Source organism: Odontomachus brunneus, unplaced genomic scaffold, assembly GCF_010583005.1.
Source record: "Odontomachus brunneus isolate Ranch 3 - 2012 unplaced genomic scaffold, Obru_v1 Obru_scaffold_032, whole genome shotgun sequence".
In the NCBI taxonomy this organism is placed as follows: domain Eukaryota; kingdom Metazoa; phylum Arthropoda; class Insecta; order Hymenoptera; family Formicidae; genus Odontomachus; species Odontomachus brunneus.
The window spans coordinates 246,007-260,862 of record NW_022639482.1 but is presented as its reverse complement, the minus strand read 5'-3'; the positions used below and the strand labels follow the sequence as shown (position 1 = coordinate 260,862).

The window sequence follows — 14,856 nt, the reverse complement described above, 5'->3', positions numbered from 1 at the left end:
AGAACTTTAAAAAATAAGTGTGATACGCTATGACTTTCTTGACCTTTAAGTTAACTATGAAGGTCATTTGAAGGTCGAGATGATTATTTGAAATAGGAATCCCTATTTTTGACGTTGGATTTGAAAAAGCAGGAAATTAACGTGAGTAAAGACACATCTTCGCGATTTTCATCGCTCGTGTGAAATCCACCACACAAGGTGAAAATCGCGTAACATGAACGCCTCGAAGACGAACCACGCTCTGGTAGAGCTATTCACTTTAACTGATGAGCAAGTCGCTCAAGTCAGAGATTTGGTGCTTAATGATCACCGTTTAACAAATATGGACATTGTTGAACATGTTTCAGTATCATTTGGATCTTCTCAAGTAATTTTAAAAGATCATTTGGGCTTGCGGCGCGTCGCTTTTTAGTCATTCCGAAAATGTTCAAACAATACTCTTGTGGTTTGTAAATTTTTAGCCAAAAATTCAACAAATATAGTTCCGTAAGTTCCATATTCACCTAATATGGCACCGTATGACATCCTCGTCTCATTTCTAGTGTCCCTTTATCAGGGACATGAATCTATTCAATAATGGACACACGTATGGTATAAAGTAAAGACACCAATATCTATCAGTAAATTATCTAATGAACACCAAGTAAAAGTTATATAACTATTATTTGGTGTTTGCTAGGTATGTTATAATATACTGTGAACACTATAAGGATAAATTATATAAACACAAATCGTGAGAATGTCGTTGGAGTCATTGGGAATCGCCGCGTGTCGCTCGATCGTCAGGTTAAGCAACACTTTAACGGAGTAAAGACATAGATCGGTGGTATACTGCTTGGGATCGAAATTATCGAGGGAAGATTCACAAAAGGTTGGAGTGTGTATTAACAATCTTTAATACCTAGTAGTTTATGAGACATAAGAAAGTTAGGAATTATAAATATATTTTTTTAAATATTATTATTTTTTCATTTTTCACATTCGCACAATACTTCTCAGTATTTGATTACTATCAATATTTAATAGTGATTTTATTATCAGTATTCACCAGAAATTAAATACTGACGAAAAAATTACTGAATTACTGGTAATACATAATCACTAATAATTTTTTAATATTTATTAGTATAATATTCATGTAAGAGTGTTATCTGAGATTTTACTTTGTTTAATAAAACATAATAATATTACATATATATTGCATTGCAATGTTGCTGCACAATTGTGTTGTTATATTGCCGCAAGCGGACATTTTACCGTTGCTATAACGTTGCAGTAGCATTGCAGCAACATTTTGCAATGTTGTTGCAATGTCACAATATTGCAAAACAATAATGTTGCAATGTTGCTGCAACGTTGCTGTGTTGTATGGGTTTGCACCAAAAACAAATAATTACACTGTTCGACAAAAATCGAACTTTTTTTGTGACATGAGTACGAATAGTCCAATGAATAGAGTATTTCTAATGCGCTTTTGTCTGCGAATCCGTCGTCCAGATTTGGTTGTCATGTCACAATTTTGAGAAAATGGCGTCAAGAAAGCAAAAAGCCGAGTGCGGGAATCTTCTTATCTTATATCTTACTCCATTTTTTTCAAAATTGTGATGTGATAACCAAATTTGGACCGCGGATTCGGGTTTAGCAAGCAAAAATACATCGAAAATAACTATTCGCCTTTTTGCAAAAAACAAAAAATTGTTCTGCCCAGTGATATTGATATCGACGACTGTTCCTGATTAGCCATATGTTGAAAACAAAAAACTGTTGGAAAACGAGATTACATACATTTTCAAGTTGAAAGTTAATACTTTTGCATGGCATTAACGAAATGTAGAAAAAAATTTACTGTTTGCGCTACAGCGCCACGAAAATCCTTTAAATCGTCATTTTTTGTTTCTTTGACGTAATTTTTTTCAAAATTGTGACGTGATAGCCAAATTTGGACAACGGATTCGTGTTCAGCAGGCAAAAATACATGGGAAATGACTTCTGTCATGTACCTTGTCAGTTACACTCGACTTTTGGCAAATTGCCGGAAAGAATTTTTTACACACAGAACAAGCGTTTATTTGCAAATAAAAACAGAGAATGACACACGAATTGCAGCTAAATGTCGATGAAAGTCGCACCAACTTAAGAATAACGAAAAAAACGACGACAACGCTATCTTGCACACGCGCAGTTTAAACAAACATTCCTGATAATCTTTAATAACAGTAATATACGTGCGACAGTAATGAATAGATATAACGCATCATTTGCGCAATGTGTTACTGTTTCAGCATCTGTTCTGTTTTACTATAGTAGTATAAAATAGAATATGTTAGCATACTGTAGCATGTATGGGACCTATATTTGGATCTATAATAGAATAAGTAACATAAAAAATTTTGTACGATACAATACGACACGAAAGAGCTCGGCCAGAATGTGCCCCAAATCCTTGCGATCGATATTGGGGTCAACATATATATCAAATTAAAGGTCTTGCCAAGCAGAAAACGAATGTACTTCTTATGTTGGACTAATGAACCGTTCTCGAGATATCCGGTCCGGAAATTCTAGTGGTCCAAGGTGGATTTTTAAACATAAGTTGCTTCAAATGACTGCCAAATTGTCAATTTAAGATCTATAAATGTGACTAATGCTCATAGACTGATACTCTCAAACCCAGTTTTTAAATAGGAGCCAAAATGGCCGTTTGGGCAAAATGGCGTTTCGAGCAAGTGGGTTCTAAAATTCAGTATTTTATTGGCAATTTTTTAACTTTTTGTGAGAATATTCAATTTTTTAGCAACAACCAGAACATACATTGTATCAGCCATAGTATTAAAATAAGCCATTGATCACAATTTTACGACAAGATTTGGTTGAGATATCGCACTTTTTGTCAGCGAAAGTCACTGAAAGTGACTGTGCAGCTTTGGAAAAAATCACATTAATGAACGTGTATTTTGTATTCATTTTTTTTTGTTTTTCTTTGTTAAATGCGTTTTTATATTTCAATGTGCGCATAATTTATTGAAAATATAATCAAAGCCAAAAAAACCACTAAAATCAAACTGAATTTCAATTTTTTTCTTAGCGTTATTATCACTTTCAGTGACTTTCGCTGACAAAAAGTGCAATATCTCAACCAAATCGTAAAATTTTGATCAATGGTTTATTTTAAAGCTAATACTATGGCTGATAAAATGTATATTCTGGTTGTTGCTAAAAAATTGAATATTCCCACAAAAAGTTAAAAAATTGCTAATAAAATACTGAATTTTAGAACCCACTTGCTCGAAGCGCCATTTTGTCCAAACGGCCTAAAGGGCCATTTTGGCTCCTATTTAAAAACTGTTAAAATGGGTTTGAGAGTATCAATCTATGAGCATTTTAAGCCATTAATCATATTTGTAGATCTTAAATTGATAATTTGGCAGCCATTTGAAGCAATTTATGTTTGAAAATCCACCTTGGACCACTAGAATTTCCGGACCGGATATCTCGAGAACGGTTCATCAATCCTAGGTAAAAAGTACATATTCGTTTTCTGCCTGGCAAGATCTTTAATTTGATATATATGTTGACCCCAATATCGATCGCAAGGATTTGGGGCACATGCCCCGGAGACAGTTGGCCAGGCTTTTTCTTTTAATACCATTACGATTTCGTATCAGTAGTGATTTCGCTATAACAGCAAATGCATTTGCTAGGAATGCGCTATTATGTTCTAACAGCACAGTAATGAATTTCCAAGAACAATTTTAGTCAGTAATTTATTTTTATTTTAGCAACAAAAATGTTCGTGTTGTAATAACGAATAGTTCAAAAATTTGATAATGTTAACTGCATTTTTTCGTTGTTAATATTAAAACATAGTGGTAATTATGGTTTTGCTAAACAGCAAAATTACATTTCTCCGTGTTAGAATATTTATAATTTTGTAATATTTTTGGACCCATAATCACTAACAATTGAGTGCCTGGTGGGCTTATTACTAAATTTCTTTTTTATTTAAGAGAACTATATAGTAACACAGACCCATAAAAAAAAGAAGTGTATTCTGGGGATGTGACTGAGCTATCTTAACGTTTTTTGGGTCGCTGAACACGAATCTGATGTTAACATTGAGTTTTGAAGTATTATTAATAAATACGTTTTATGAGCGCCTGCTTTTCGTACTATGTTTTCTTCAAATGACCTATGAAGTGAATTTTTCTCGCGTTTTTTTCCTCTTATTTTTTTTTATTTTAGCATCCAACAAAACCTCTATTTTTCCATGATCAGCGATCTTATTATTTCAAATATGGGTTTTCGGACTATTTTTCAAATTTTACGATAGACGCAATAGCGCAGTTCTGAAACTATGTTTGTGTTCAACGACCCAAGAAACATAAGAATAACCTAGTATCATTTCCAGCCTTCCGCGATGTTCGATCTTATGACTTCAAATATAAGTTCTTTACTTTTAATTAAGCTATTTTTTAGTTTACTCAAAACTAATACGTTGAAACTCAATGTTAACATCAGATTTGTATTCAGCGACCCAAAAAAAAACATAAGAATAACCTAGCCACATTCCCAGCCTTCTGCGATGTACGATCTTTCTGCGTTCTACGATCTTATTACTTCAAATATAGATTTTTTAACTATTTTTTATGTTTACTCAAAACTGATACTCAATGTTAACATCTGATTTGTATTCAGCCAAAAAACATTAAGATAGCCCAGTCATATCCCCAGCACAGACAACTTTTTCTTGTTGGCCTGTGTAATTACACGTCTATTAATGCAGTTAGATTTTTCATACTACCTAAGAATTAAATAATTTATTTACTGTTATAACTATATTATAATTATATTTATGTGTAATAATTGATTATTTAATATGATTATATCATACAGGTCGCATCGTCGGAAGATACGACAACTGAGGAAAGTGCAGAAAATTCTGCGACAGAGATATCAACTGATTCTGAATTCGAACATGATGGAGCAACTCCAACTCAGCACGAAATCCCTGAAATCGCTATCAACGATTCTTATGTACGGAAAACAAGGGGCACCTACATTGAAGCGAAAAGAATACAGGTGAAAAGTAAAGTAATTCCTTTAATTGATGACAATCCAAAACAGGATCAGGAGCAGCAAGATAATGACAAGCAACTTTTACAAAGCAATTATATCAAGCATGAATCGAATAGAAAAGTAAATTGCAATATTTCCGTATCGATACCTGTCGATACCAGCAGTCCCGTGCCATTGTTTAACCCACGGAAGGGAGATTATCTGCTGAATCGTACTCACTCTACTGAAGGAATTGCTTCAAGACTCTCTTTAGAGTTGAAAAAACGTTACCTCTTGGGTGGAACAGGTTTAGGTGGCTCCGTCGTAAAATCAGGTTCGACATCTAATGTGGACACAAAACTAAGGAATTTCACCGATGCAATCTCTCAGCATCAAAAATTATTGAATCCGGCGCCGGAACCTAGTCCTACGATGCAAGCGTTTCTTCAAGGTACGAATTTTTATGATACAAAACATATTCTGACAAGGGATGTAAGTAAAAGTAGAGATCTTGTTTAAAAATTAAAGTATGAGTTAAGTATGAGTTATGATAACGTTTATCACAAAAATCAACTATTAAACTTTAAAATTAAAACTTTAAAAATGAGAAACTTATTTCAATGACTTAAACCTTAACGTAGTTGTTTCATAAATCAACTTTTTAGAATTTTTTTTCAAATTTTAACGGTATATTAATCACAATCAATACGTATATATAATAAGTAAAGAATTGATTATGCTGAAGCTGAAATAATTGAAATCAATGCTAGTACTATTTACATGTATCACAGATACGAAAATTGCTCCAATAATATGTTTTTAACTCTTATAACTAAATTACTTTTACAGTTTTAAGAACAAGACTTTTTATGACAAAACAAAAAGACTATAAAAGAAACTTGTGAAAATATTATAAACAAGTCACAAGATCGTCGATCATTTAATTTTCAAAAAAATTATATGTACTCTCAAAATTTTTTGGAGCGAATATTTAACTCGAAAAATGGAATGACAGCCGAGTCACTCGAATTAGAAGGACTTTTCATTCTTATAGAGTGAATTCCTTCATTCTATATCGTGGAGTAAAAATTTTTACTCTGTGTCATGAAGTAAATTTTCGCTCGATAAATGAAATGACGATCGTCACTTGAGATAGAGTGACTTTGCCTTAACAACTAGTTTGCCTCAATAACAAAAACAAATGTATTTTTCACGTACGCCTATGGAAACAAAGAATAACGAGACATTGATTAGTATTTCTTTTAGTCCGACAGATTATGTTGTTGACATCTGTAAGTCTCCTTTGCAAATACAAGATAAGTGGTTTGTTAATATGTCAAGAACCAATACCCCAAAAAATATTCAAGGCATATTGCAATTACGCGCTGAGTTTTGAATGCCGTTACTTGGTAGTAGGGAGAAATATTTATTTGAGTTTATCAAACACATTGAAAATAATTTGTGTTTTACAGACATCAAGTGAGGGCCAATTGTTTACCTCGCATTAATAAGCTTTTGATTAATTACAACCATAAAAATGTGTTTGATAAGCCATTATTATCGGCTTTTATGGAGACGGAAAAGTTTCTCGGGAGAAAGAGTTGATATTAACCAAGACGGACAAAGGTAACATAACGGTCATGTTGACAAAAGATGTTTACTTAGAAAAAATAAATTCCTTATTGAGTGATTCAGATACTTCCATTACTTTAAATCGAAATCCAATGAATAAACTAATTAAAGATCTACACTCTCTATTAATGAGATGGAAAAATCGTGGTTTTATTTTGGATAACCAGTATAGGAGGAAATGTAACTGGTAAGACATTATTGAGAACATATGGCCATCCTAAGGTGTACAAACCTAACTGCCCGATGAGATTGATTATCTCATCCATTGATAGTCCACTGCATCCGTTTGCGAGATTCCTTCATGGAATAATTTATAAGAGTGTGCCGGTGGCAGAAAATAGTGTACGAAACAACTTTGAATTAGTCAGGAAATTGGCAGAGATGCATTTGGAGAATCATTATGAACTGGTTTCGTTGGATGTAGTTTCATTGTTCACGAATGTGCCGACTGAATTAGCATTAAAAGCACTAGGAATAGATGGACTGACATTTCTAAGAAAACAAACATCCCGCTTGATGAATTTTTAATTGCTGTCGGTTTTGTGTTAGATGCAACCTTTCTTAAATTTAATGACACTTTTTTTAAACAAACATTTAGTTCACCGATGGGCTCACTTCTGTCACCAATATTGACTGACTTGACTTTACAGGATTTAGAAAGAAAAGCCTAAAACATATATCAATAAAATGTCTTTTTATTACAGATACGTGGACAATATTGTACTCGCAGTACCGTCTAATTTCTCAATGAAATTGCTAGAAATATTTAATTCGTTACATCCAAGATTAAAGTTTACAATGGAAATATGTATTGGCAAGACAATTAATTTTTTGGATATGACTTTAATAGTAAAAAATAGCATACGGTTTGATTGGTTTCATAAACCCACATTTTCAGTGAGATACTTGAATTTTTATGCTCACCACCTATTGAGTTATAAAAAAGGCACAATAATAGGTTTAGTAGACAGTTTTTTTATTGTCTCATCTCATATACCATTAAAAGAATCGGAGTTTGGTTATTCGTGTCTTGGTTCGTAATTGTTATCCTTTGTCTTTGATATTTATGACAATGCAAACTAGATTGGCTAAGTTGTTGAACATGTCTCTTAGAAATAATATTTTGACCGAGAAAAGCATTAGAAAAGATTCTATTGGGAATAAATATTTTATTATTCTTTATGTTGAAAAAGTTTCGGAATAGTTCAAAAACTGCATTAAGGTACTTGAATTTCGCATACACTGGAATGAATAAGTTTGATATTTTTATTAAGACATATAAAGACAGTTTGCGGTTGACGGAACACAGCGGTGTTGTGTATAAGATTCATTGTAAAGATTGCGAATTTATATATGTTCGCCAGACTGGACGAAAACTGTTTACGCGAATGAAGGAACATGTAAACCAAATCAATATCACCCCACTGCGTTGTCAGTGTGATCTCAGAACATAAATTGTCTAAGAACCATGAATTTGATTGTCCAAATTCTAGGTAGAGAACAGTTATAAGAAGCGAGATATTTCCGAAATAATTTTCATAAAACAACATTTTCATAAAACAATATGACTTAAATTTGATCTCTGAAGGGCAATTATTATAACAGACAATTATTATAATAGACAAGTTTTCTAGGATTTAGACAGTTAAAATATTAATGTTTTCTCCTCTTTCTGATTCTGGTTTCTATATATGTTGATATTATTTTAACTTTGTTAGGTATTTGTTTTATCCATCGATCCATAAACTTGCGGACGAAATGCAGTGTGTTGCTGTAGCGAAGATAAATATCATCGGTATGCTTGCTTTATACATTATTCAGTTGCTATGTCCCATTTCCTGATGGAAGAAAATCTACAAACAATTATGTAATTTTATTACTAATTCACGCATTTCTACAGCAAAGTAGGAAATACTACTAGTAAATAATATTAGTAATATTTATAAAATATAGTAAAATACTAGGAAATATTACTAGTAAATAATACTAGTAATATTTATAAAATATAGTAAAATACTATAAATAATATACTATAAATACTATAAATAATATACTATAAATACTATAAATAATATACTATAAATACTATAAATAATATACTATAAATATAGTAAAATACTATAAATACTAATAAATAATATGAAAACTGTAAATGTCATAATAGTAGTTCTTCGTAAAAAAATTTATTATTTTTGAGAATATATAATAAACTTCTGCAACCAAAACATTGTTAATCGTACATTTTCATTAAAATTATAATTTGTAAATGTTGCAATAAAACGTAGTTTTGCGTAAGAAATTTCTTCAATTTTTGAGAATATACAATAAATTTCTACAAGCAAGATGTAGTTAATCGTACATTGGCGTTAAAATTATAATTTTACAATCAATTATAACCTCTTAATCAGCACATTAACTATCTAAGTATATTTAAGATTATTATTTCTATTATTTATCTAGTGATTATTTCCATTACTAAGCTAAATCTATTTAAAATTATTATAGAAGTCAGTATTAAAAACCGATCGACTAAAATTACAACTTTAATGTTGAACTACAACAATCAGTATTATCTTAAAAATATTAAATGTGAGCAATGTAGTTAGTTGTTATTTTTTTAAAAAACTTACAACATATTATACATTATCAGAAATTTTAAAAACATAAAAGTTGTCATGTAGAAATAGTTTGTTATAATAATTAGAATTACCCAAAAATGGAATAACAAATTACAGCTTTCTACAATGATTTTTTCATAGTCAAAATCTGTTAAAAAATTACAATTGTTTACAATGTATTACAACGAACATTATACGTATAATTTAATACACATAACATTATACGTATAATGTTCGTTGTAATACATCGTAAAAGTTGTAATCTTTTAACAGATTTTGGCTATTACGAAATTATTATAGAAAGCTGTAATTTGTTATTTCATTTTTGGATAATCATAATTTAATATTTATGACAAAGATTTATAAATATTAATTTCGAATTATTTTTAAAGAAACATATTATATAAATATATTTTATTATTAAACATATTTTATAATATTATTATATTTTATGAATATTTTATGCACATAAAGGAAAAAAGTATTAAATCCTTATTCAAAGTGTTATTAAAATATTATTTGGAGTGTGCATTAAAAAAAAAATTTATGGGATTTTTTGGTAAAAATACGGCTTTATTGTGAAAAAATGGTTACAAATTGTTCATTCAAAATATTGTCCATCGCTAGTCACTATTTTTTCTCATCTTTCTGGTAATAAGTGGATTCAACGTCGAAAGAACGACACAACATCTTTAGAGGTTATCCACGAATACGAAGGCCATGAGTCATCGATCGAAATAGGTGGTAATCGGAAGGAGCAATATCTAAAGAATACGGCGGGTATAGTAGGACATTCCAGTTAAGCGCTTCTAACGTTTCCTTGACCGGTTTCGCAACATGTGGCCCAGCGTTGTCGTGCTGAAAATTACTTTGTCGTGTCTTTTCGCGTAATCTGGCCGTTTTTGCTTCAATGCTTGGCTCAATTGCATCAATTGTTGTTAGTAGCGTTCCCCAGTGATGGTTTCGTTGGGTTTGAGCAGCTCATAATACACTACACCCAGCTGATTCCACCAAATACAGAGCATGAACTTGGCGCCATGAAAATTCGGCTTTGCCGTCGATGTTGATGGTTCGCCTGGCCTGCACCATGATTTTTTGCGCTTCAGATTATATAGCGTATCCATTTTTCATCACCCGTCACGATACGCCCTTATAGAAATATCATACTAAGAATCATTGATAATTACTTATTTTCAGTATTAAAAATACTGGATAATAAGTAATTATCAATGATTCTTAGTATAATATTTCTATAAGGGCGATGCAAAAAACTTTTCTTTCCGTGTCTTTGAAGCAACGATTCACAGGTTATTTTGCGCCTTTCGACGTCCATCGACTTCAACTCGTACGGCACCCAATTTTCTTCCTTTTGAATCATTCCAATGACCTTCAAACGTCTAGAAATCGTTGATCGATCAACATTTAATGATTCTGCAAGTTTTTCTTGCGTTTGACTCTGGTCTTGATTGAGTAAACCTTCCACTTCCTCATCTTCAAACTTTTTCGGCTGGCCTGGACTTTCTTGTCTTCTGTTTCAAAATCACCTTTTTTATAGCATCGAAACCAGTACTCACATGTTGAAATCGATGGAGTATAATCACCATAAGCTTTCGACAGCATTCGTTGACTTTCAGCAGCACTTTTCAAATGGAAGCAAAAAAGCAAAGCTTCCCACAAATTGCGATTTGTTGGCACAAAATTCGACATCAATGCAAAAAAAAAAACAATGTTGTTTACACATCGGCAAAATGACACATACTGAAAACTAAAGCTACATGATGGTGCTCTGACATGAAGGTAACAACAATATGGCCTATTGCGATGCAGTACTAGTTACGCCATTTCTTGAAAATCTTTTAAAATTAATGCATACTCCCAATAACTAAACATTTTATACAATATCTATAGTAAACAAAAATTAAATTTGTGTAGTAATATTTTATAAATAAATTATATTAATATTAATTATATATAATATATTAATGTTTTATAAATATTTCTATAAATATTTAAAAAATAAATGTAATTGTTTATAATTATTAAATTAATTAATAAATAAGAAAATAAAAATTTAATTTTGGTACTGAAAAACATTTTTTTAATTAAATAAATATATTTGTTAAATATAATTTCTTATCTTAAAAAATATTTGTTAGATTTTAGAAAACATGTAATAAATACAAAGTAATATTTTTTAAAATATGTAAATGAGCTGTAAAATAATAAATTTCTATATAAAAGAAGTGATTTTTTTATTTAAAATATCTATAAGAATAAATAATTTCCTTATAAAAAAAATTAGTTTTTTTAAATGTTCTTTAAATATTTTTTATAGTTTGTGTTTAAATAAATATTTGCTTGTTTTAAAGTAAATGAAATACAAGTAATTCATTTTATAAATCTAAAAAAATGATTTTCTAATATTAAAAGTACCTATTTGGGGGGTATTACAAAATAAAGTTTTTTTTATTACCAGAAAATAATTATTTAAAATTACACAATGATTTATTTGTATTTTATTTACTTTTAAAATAAGTAAATATTTTTTAAATATACTTTTTAAATAAATATATTTTTTAAATATACTTTTTAGGTGTACAACTTTGCTTCCGCCGTTTTCCTATAGATGGCTTTAGCGATAAGTGGTGGTCGAAATAAATAGATCATAGACGTCATACAATAAACTTGGGCATCTGTCAACATAACCCCATGGAAACATTAGTCGATTTGTGTCTGCATCATAAAGTTATTCTCGATTAAAAATGTCAGTTTACGAGCCAAATTCTCGTCATTTGCGGGAGATTTTAATTTTCTGCTTCAGTATGAAGAAATCTGCGGCTGAAGCTCATCGAATGCTCTTAAATACTTATGGTGGGGCTGCTATTAGTGAAAGAACGTGTCGTGAGTGGTTTTAACGCTTCAAGAACGGTGATCTTGACGTCGAAGACCGGCGTAACGGTGGAAGAGAGAAGGTTTTCGAAGATGCAGAATTGGAGGCATTACTTGGTCAAGACTCGTGTCAAAATCAAAAAGAATTGGCACGATCATTGGGAGTGACTCAACAAGCCATTTCAAAACGCTTTAAAGCCATGGGAATGATTCAGAAGCAAGGAAATTGGGTGCCGTACGAATTGAAGCCGAGAGATGTTGAACGGCGTTTGTTTGCTTGTGAACAGCTGCTTGAAAGGCAAAGACGGAAAGGATTTCTGCATCGCATTGTGACTGGGGACGAAAAATGGACTCATTACGATAACCCCAAGCGCAGAAAATCATGGGGAGTTCCAGGCTATGCTTCCACGTCGACGGCCAAACCGAATATTCACGGCATCATGGTCATGCTCAAGGTCATGCTCTGTATTTGATGGGACCAGCTCGGCGTAGTGTATTATGAGCTGTTAAAACCGACTGAAACAATCACAGGCGATCGGTATCGAACGCAATTGATGCGTTTGAGCCGAGCATTGAAAGACAAACGGCCGCAATACAACGAGAAACACGATAAAGTGATTTTACAGCATGACAATGCTCGACGCCATGTTGCGAAAGTGGTCAAGACATACTTGGAAACGTTGAAATGGGAAGTCCTACCCCACCCGCCGTATTCTTCAGACGTTGCTCCCTCTGACTATCACTTGTTTCGATCAATGGCACACGACCTGGCTGACCAACACTTCCGGTTTTATGAAGAAGTAAAAAATTGGTTCGATTCGTGGATCGCTTCAAAAGATGATCAGTTTTTTCGACGCGGGATTCGTACGCTGCCCGAAAGATGGGAGAAAGTAATGGCCAGCGATGGACAATACTTTGAATCATAAATGTATAACCAGTTTTTTTACAATAAAGCCTCGAATTTCGGAAAAAAAACGGCGGAAGTAAAGTTGTACACCTAATATATATTTTTTAAACATACTTTTTACATTTAAAAGAATCTATTCTCTTCTTTTAAATAAATAATTTGTTTTCATATGTGGATATACTATATATACAATACGAAGCGTCTTTCAGTCAAAGTGATGGTGGTGCAAGGTGAACGACTTAAGAAGCAGAGATCTCAAGTTCGAATCTCAGCAATGGCAAGTAAAATTTTCGAAATGTAATTGAAATTGAATAAAGTAGCGTGTAAAACAATAAAGTGGAAAATTTAAGAAAAATTCAGGAAAAAAGAAAAATATATATAAATGTATATATTTTAATAAATATTTTTATAATATTTATGATAAATATTTATGATCTATTGAATCTAAAGTCACAAAAATATTTATGAAATATTTTGATAAATATTTATATAGAATATTCAAATAAATCTTATTATTAATAAGATTTATTGATCCCTCTCGGGTTACAATTTTTCCTTACATTCTCCATCGTCTTTCTCCTCCTACCCTCCATTCGTATACCGCACCCTACTCTCCCCCTCCTCGACCCCATACACACACACGCACCCCCTCCAGCTCCTCTCTCCTTATTCTTACTTACTCTATCTTAATCTAGCTTATTCTACTCTTACTCTATTTGCTTAATCTACACTTAATCTATTCTTAATCTATCGCCGGGACTTCCGTTTTCTCATTCACTATGTCCCCCCCACCCACCCTCCACCTCCCCCTCCCTCCTCATTCTCTCCACTCTTTTCATCCATTCTTCTCCCTCTCCCTCCTCTCCCAAAACCTACTCTATTGCCTCCCCCCAACTTATCTCTTCCATTCCTTCCTTCTTCCCGCACCTCTCCCACATATGTTCCCATGTCTCTTCCTCTCCCTCACATATTCTACACTTTCTTTTCTCCTCCTCTTCCCAGTACTGTCCCTCTTTCATCTCGTTTCCTAACCTAAATCTAATTACCCTTCTCCATCTTTCCTCCGCCTATCCCTTCTCCAAATACTTTGGTATTCCTTTCTTCATTAACCTAACATACCATTTATTATATCTCGACCCCCTTATCCTTTCCCCTCTCTCCTCTTTCTGTCTCTCCCTCTCCTCCATCTCCTCTAATTCCCTCTCTTCCTCTCCGCCCACTCCAATTCCACTTTCCCTTTGGAATTCCTCCCTCTCTCTTTCCCAACCTTCCTTAATTCTTCCTTTCTTCCATCTTTCATTCATCTCTTCCCAGCATCTCCTCGTTATTTCCCCTCCTTTCCCCTCCCCTAGTCTTTTCTCAAATTTCCATGCCCTTTTTCCCGCTCTTGTCCTCATTTTTTCCCTCCCTAATTCCTGTCTCACCATGTACCCCGGTGTTCTCCAATCTAATCCCATCGTCCATCTTAAATATCTTTCATGTATTTTCTCCACCTCTTCTCTCTCTTTCCATCCCCATACTTCCACTCCATATCCCATCACTGTCCATACCAATGTATCATACAGCCATATCCTTCTTTTCCACTTTTTTTCAAACATTCTTTTCCCAATCCCCCATATTTCCCTCGCTACTGCTGCTTTCCTTCTTCTATCCCTTATCTGTCCCTCCTGTCCTCCATTCCCTTGCACCATGTATCCCAAATATTTAAACTTCCTCACCTCCTCTAGCTTCTTTCCTTTCCAATACAATCCTATC

The 14,856-nt window shown here is 32.7% G+C and overlaps 2 protein-coding genes across 8 annotated transcripts in view; one reads left to right on the top strand and one right to left on the bottom strand.

The window, feature by feature from the left end:
* The window catches only part of LOC116843356 (F-actin-monooxygenase Mical), an 874,436-nt gene that overhangs the window by 638,405 nt on the left and 221,175 nt on the right, over positions 1-14,856 (top strand). For all 7 annotated transcript variants that reach the window (XM_032813731.1, XM_032813733.1, XM_032813730.1 and 4 more), the window contains one exon: positions 4,894-5,506. In XM_032813731.1, the coding sequence (XP_032669622.1) occupies positions 4,894-5,506 (613 nt within the window). The remainder of the gene's footprint in view (positions 1-4,893; positions 5,507-14,856) is intronic.
* LOC116843361 overlaps positions 1-14,856 on the bottom strand; it is a 48,225-nt gene that overhangs the window by 14,822 nt on the left and 18,547 nt on the right. The window lies entirely within an intron of this gene.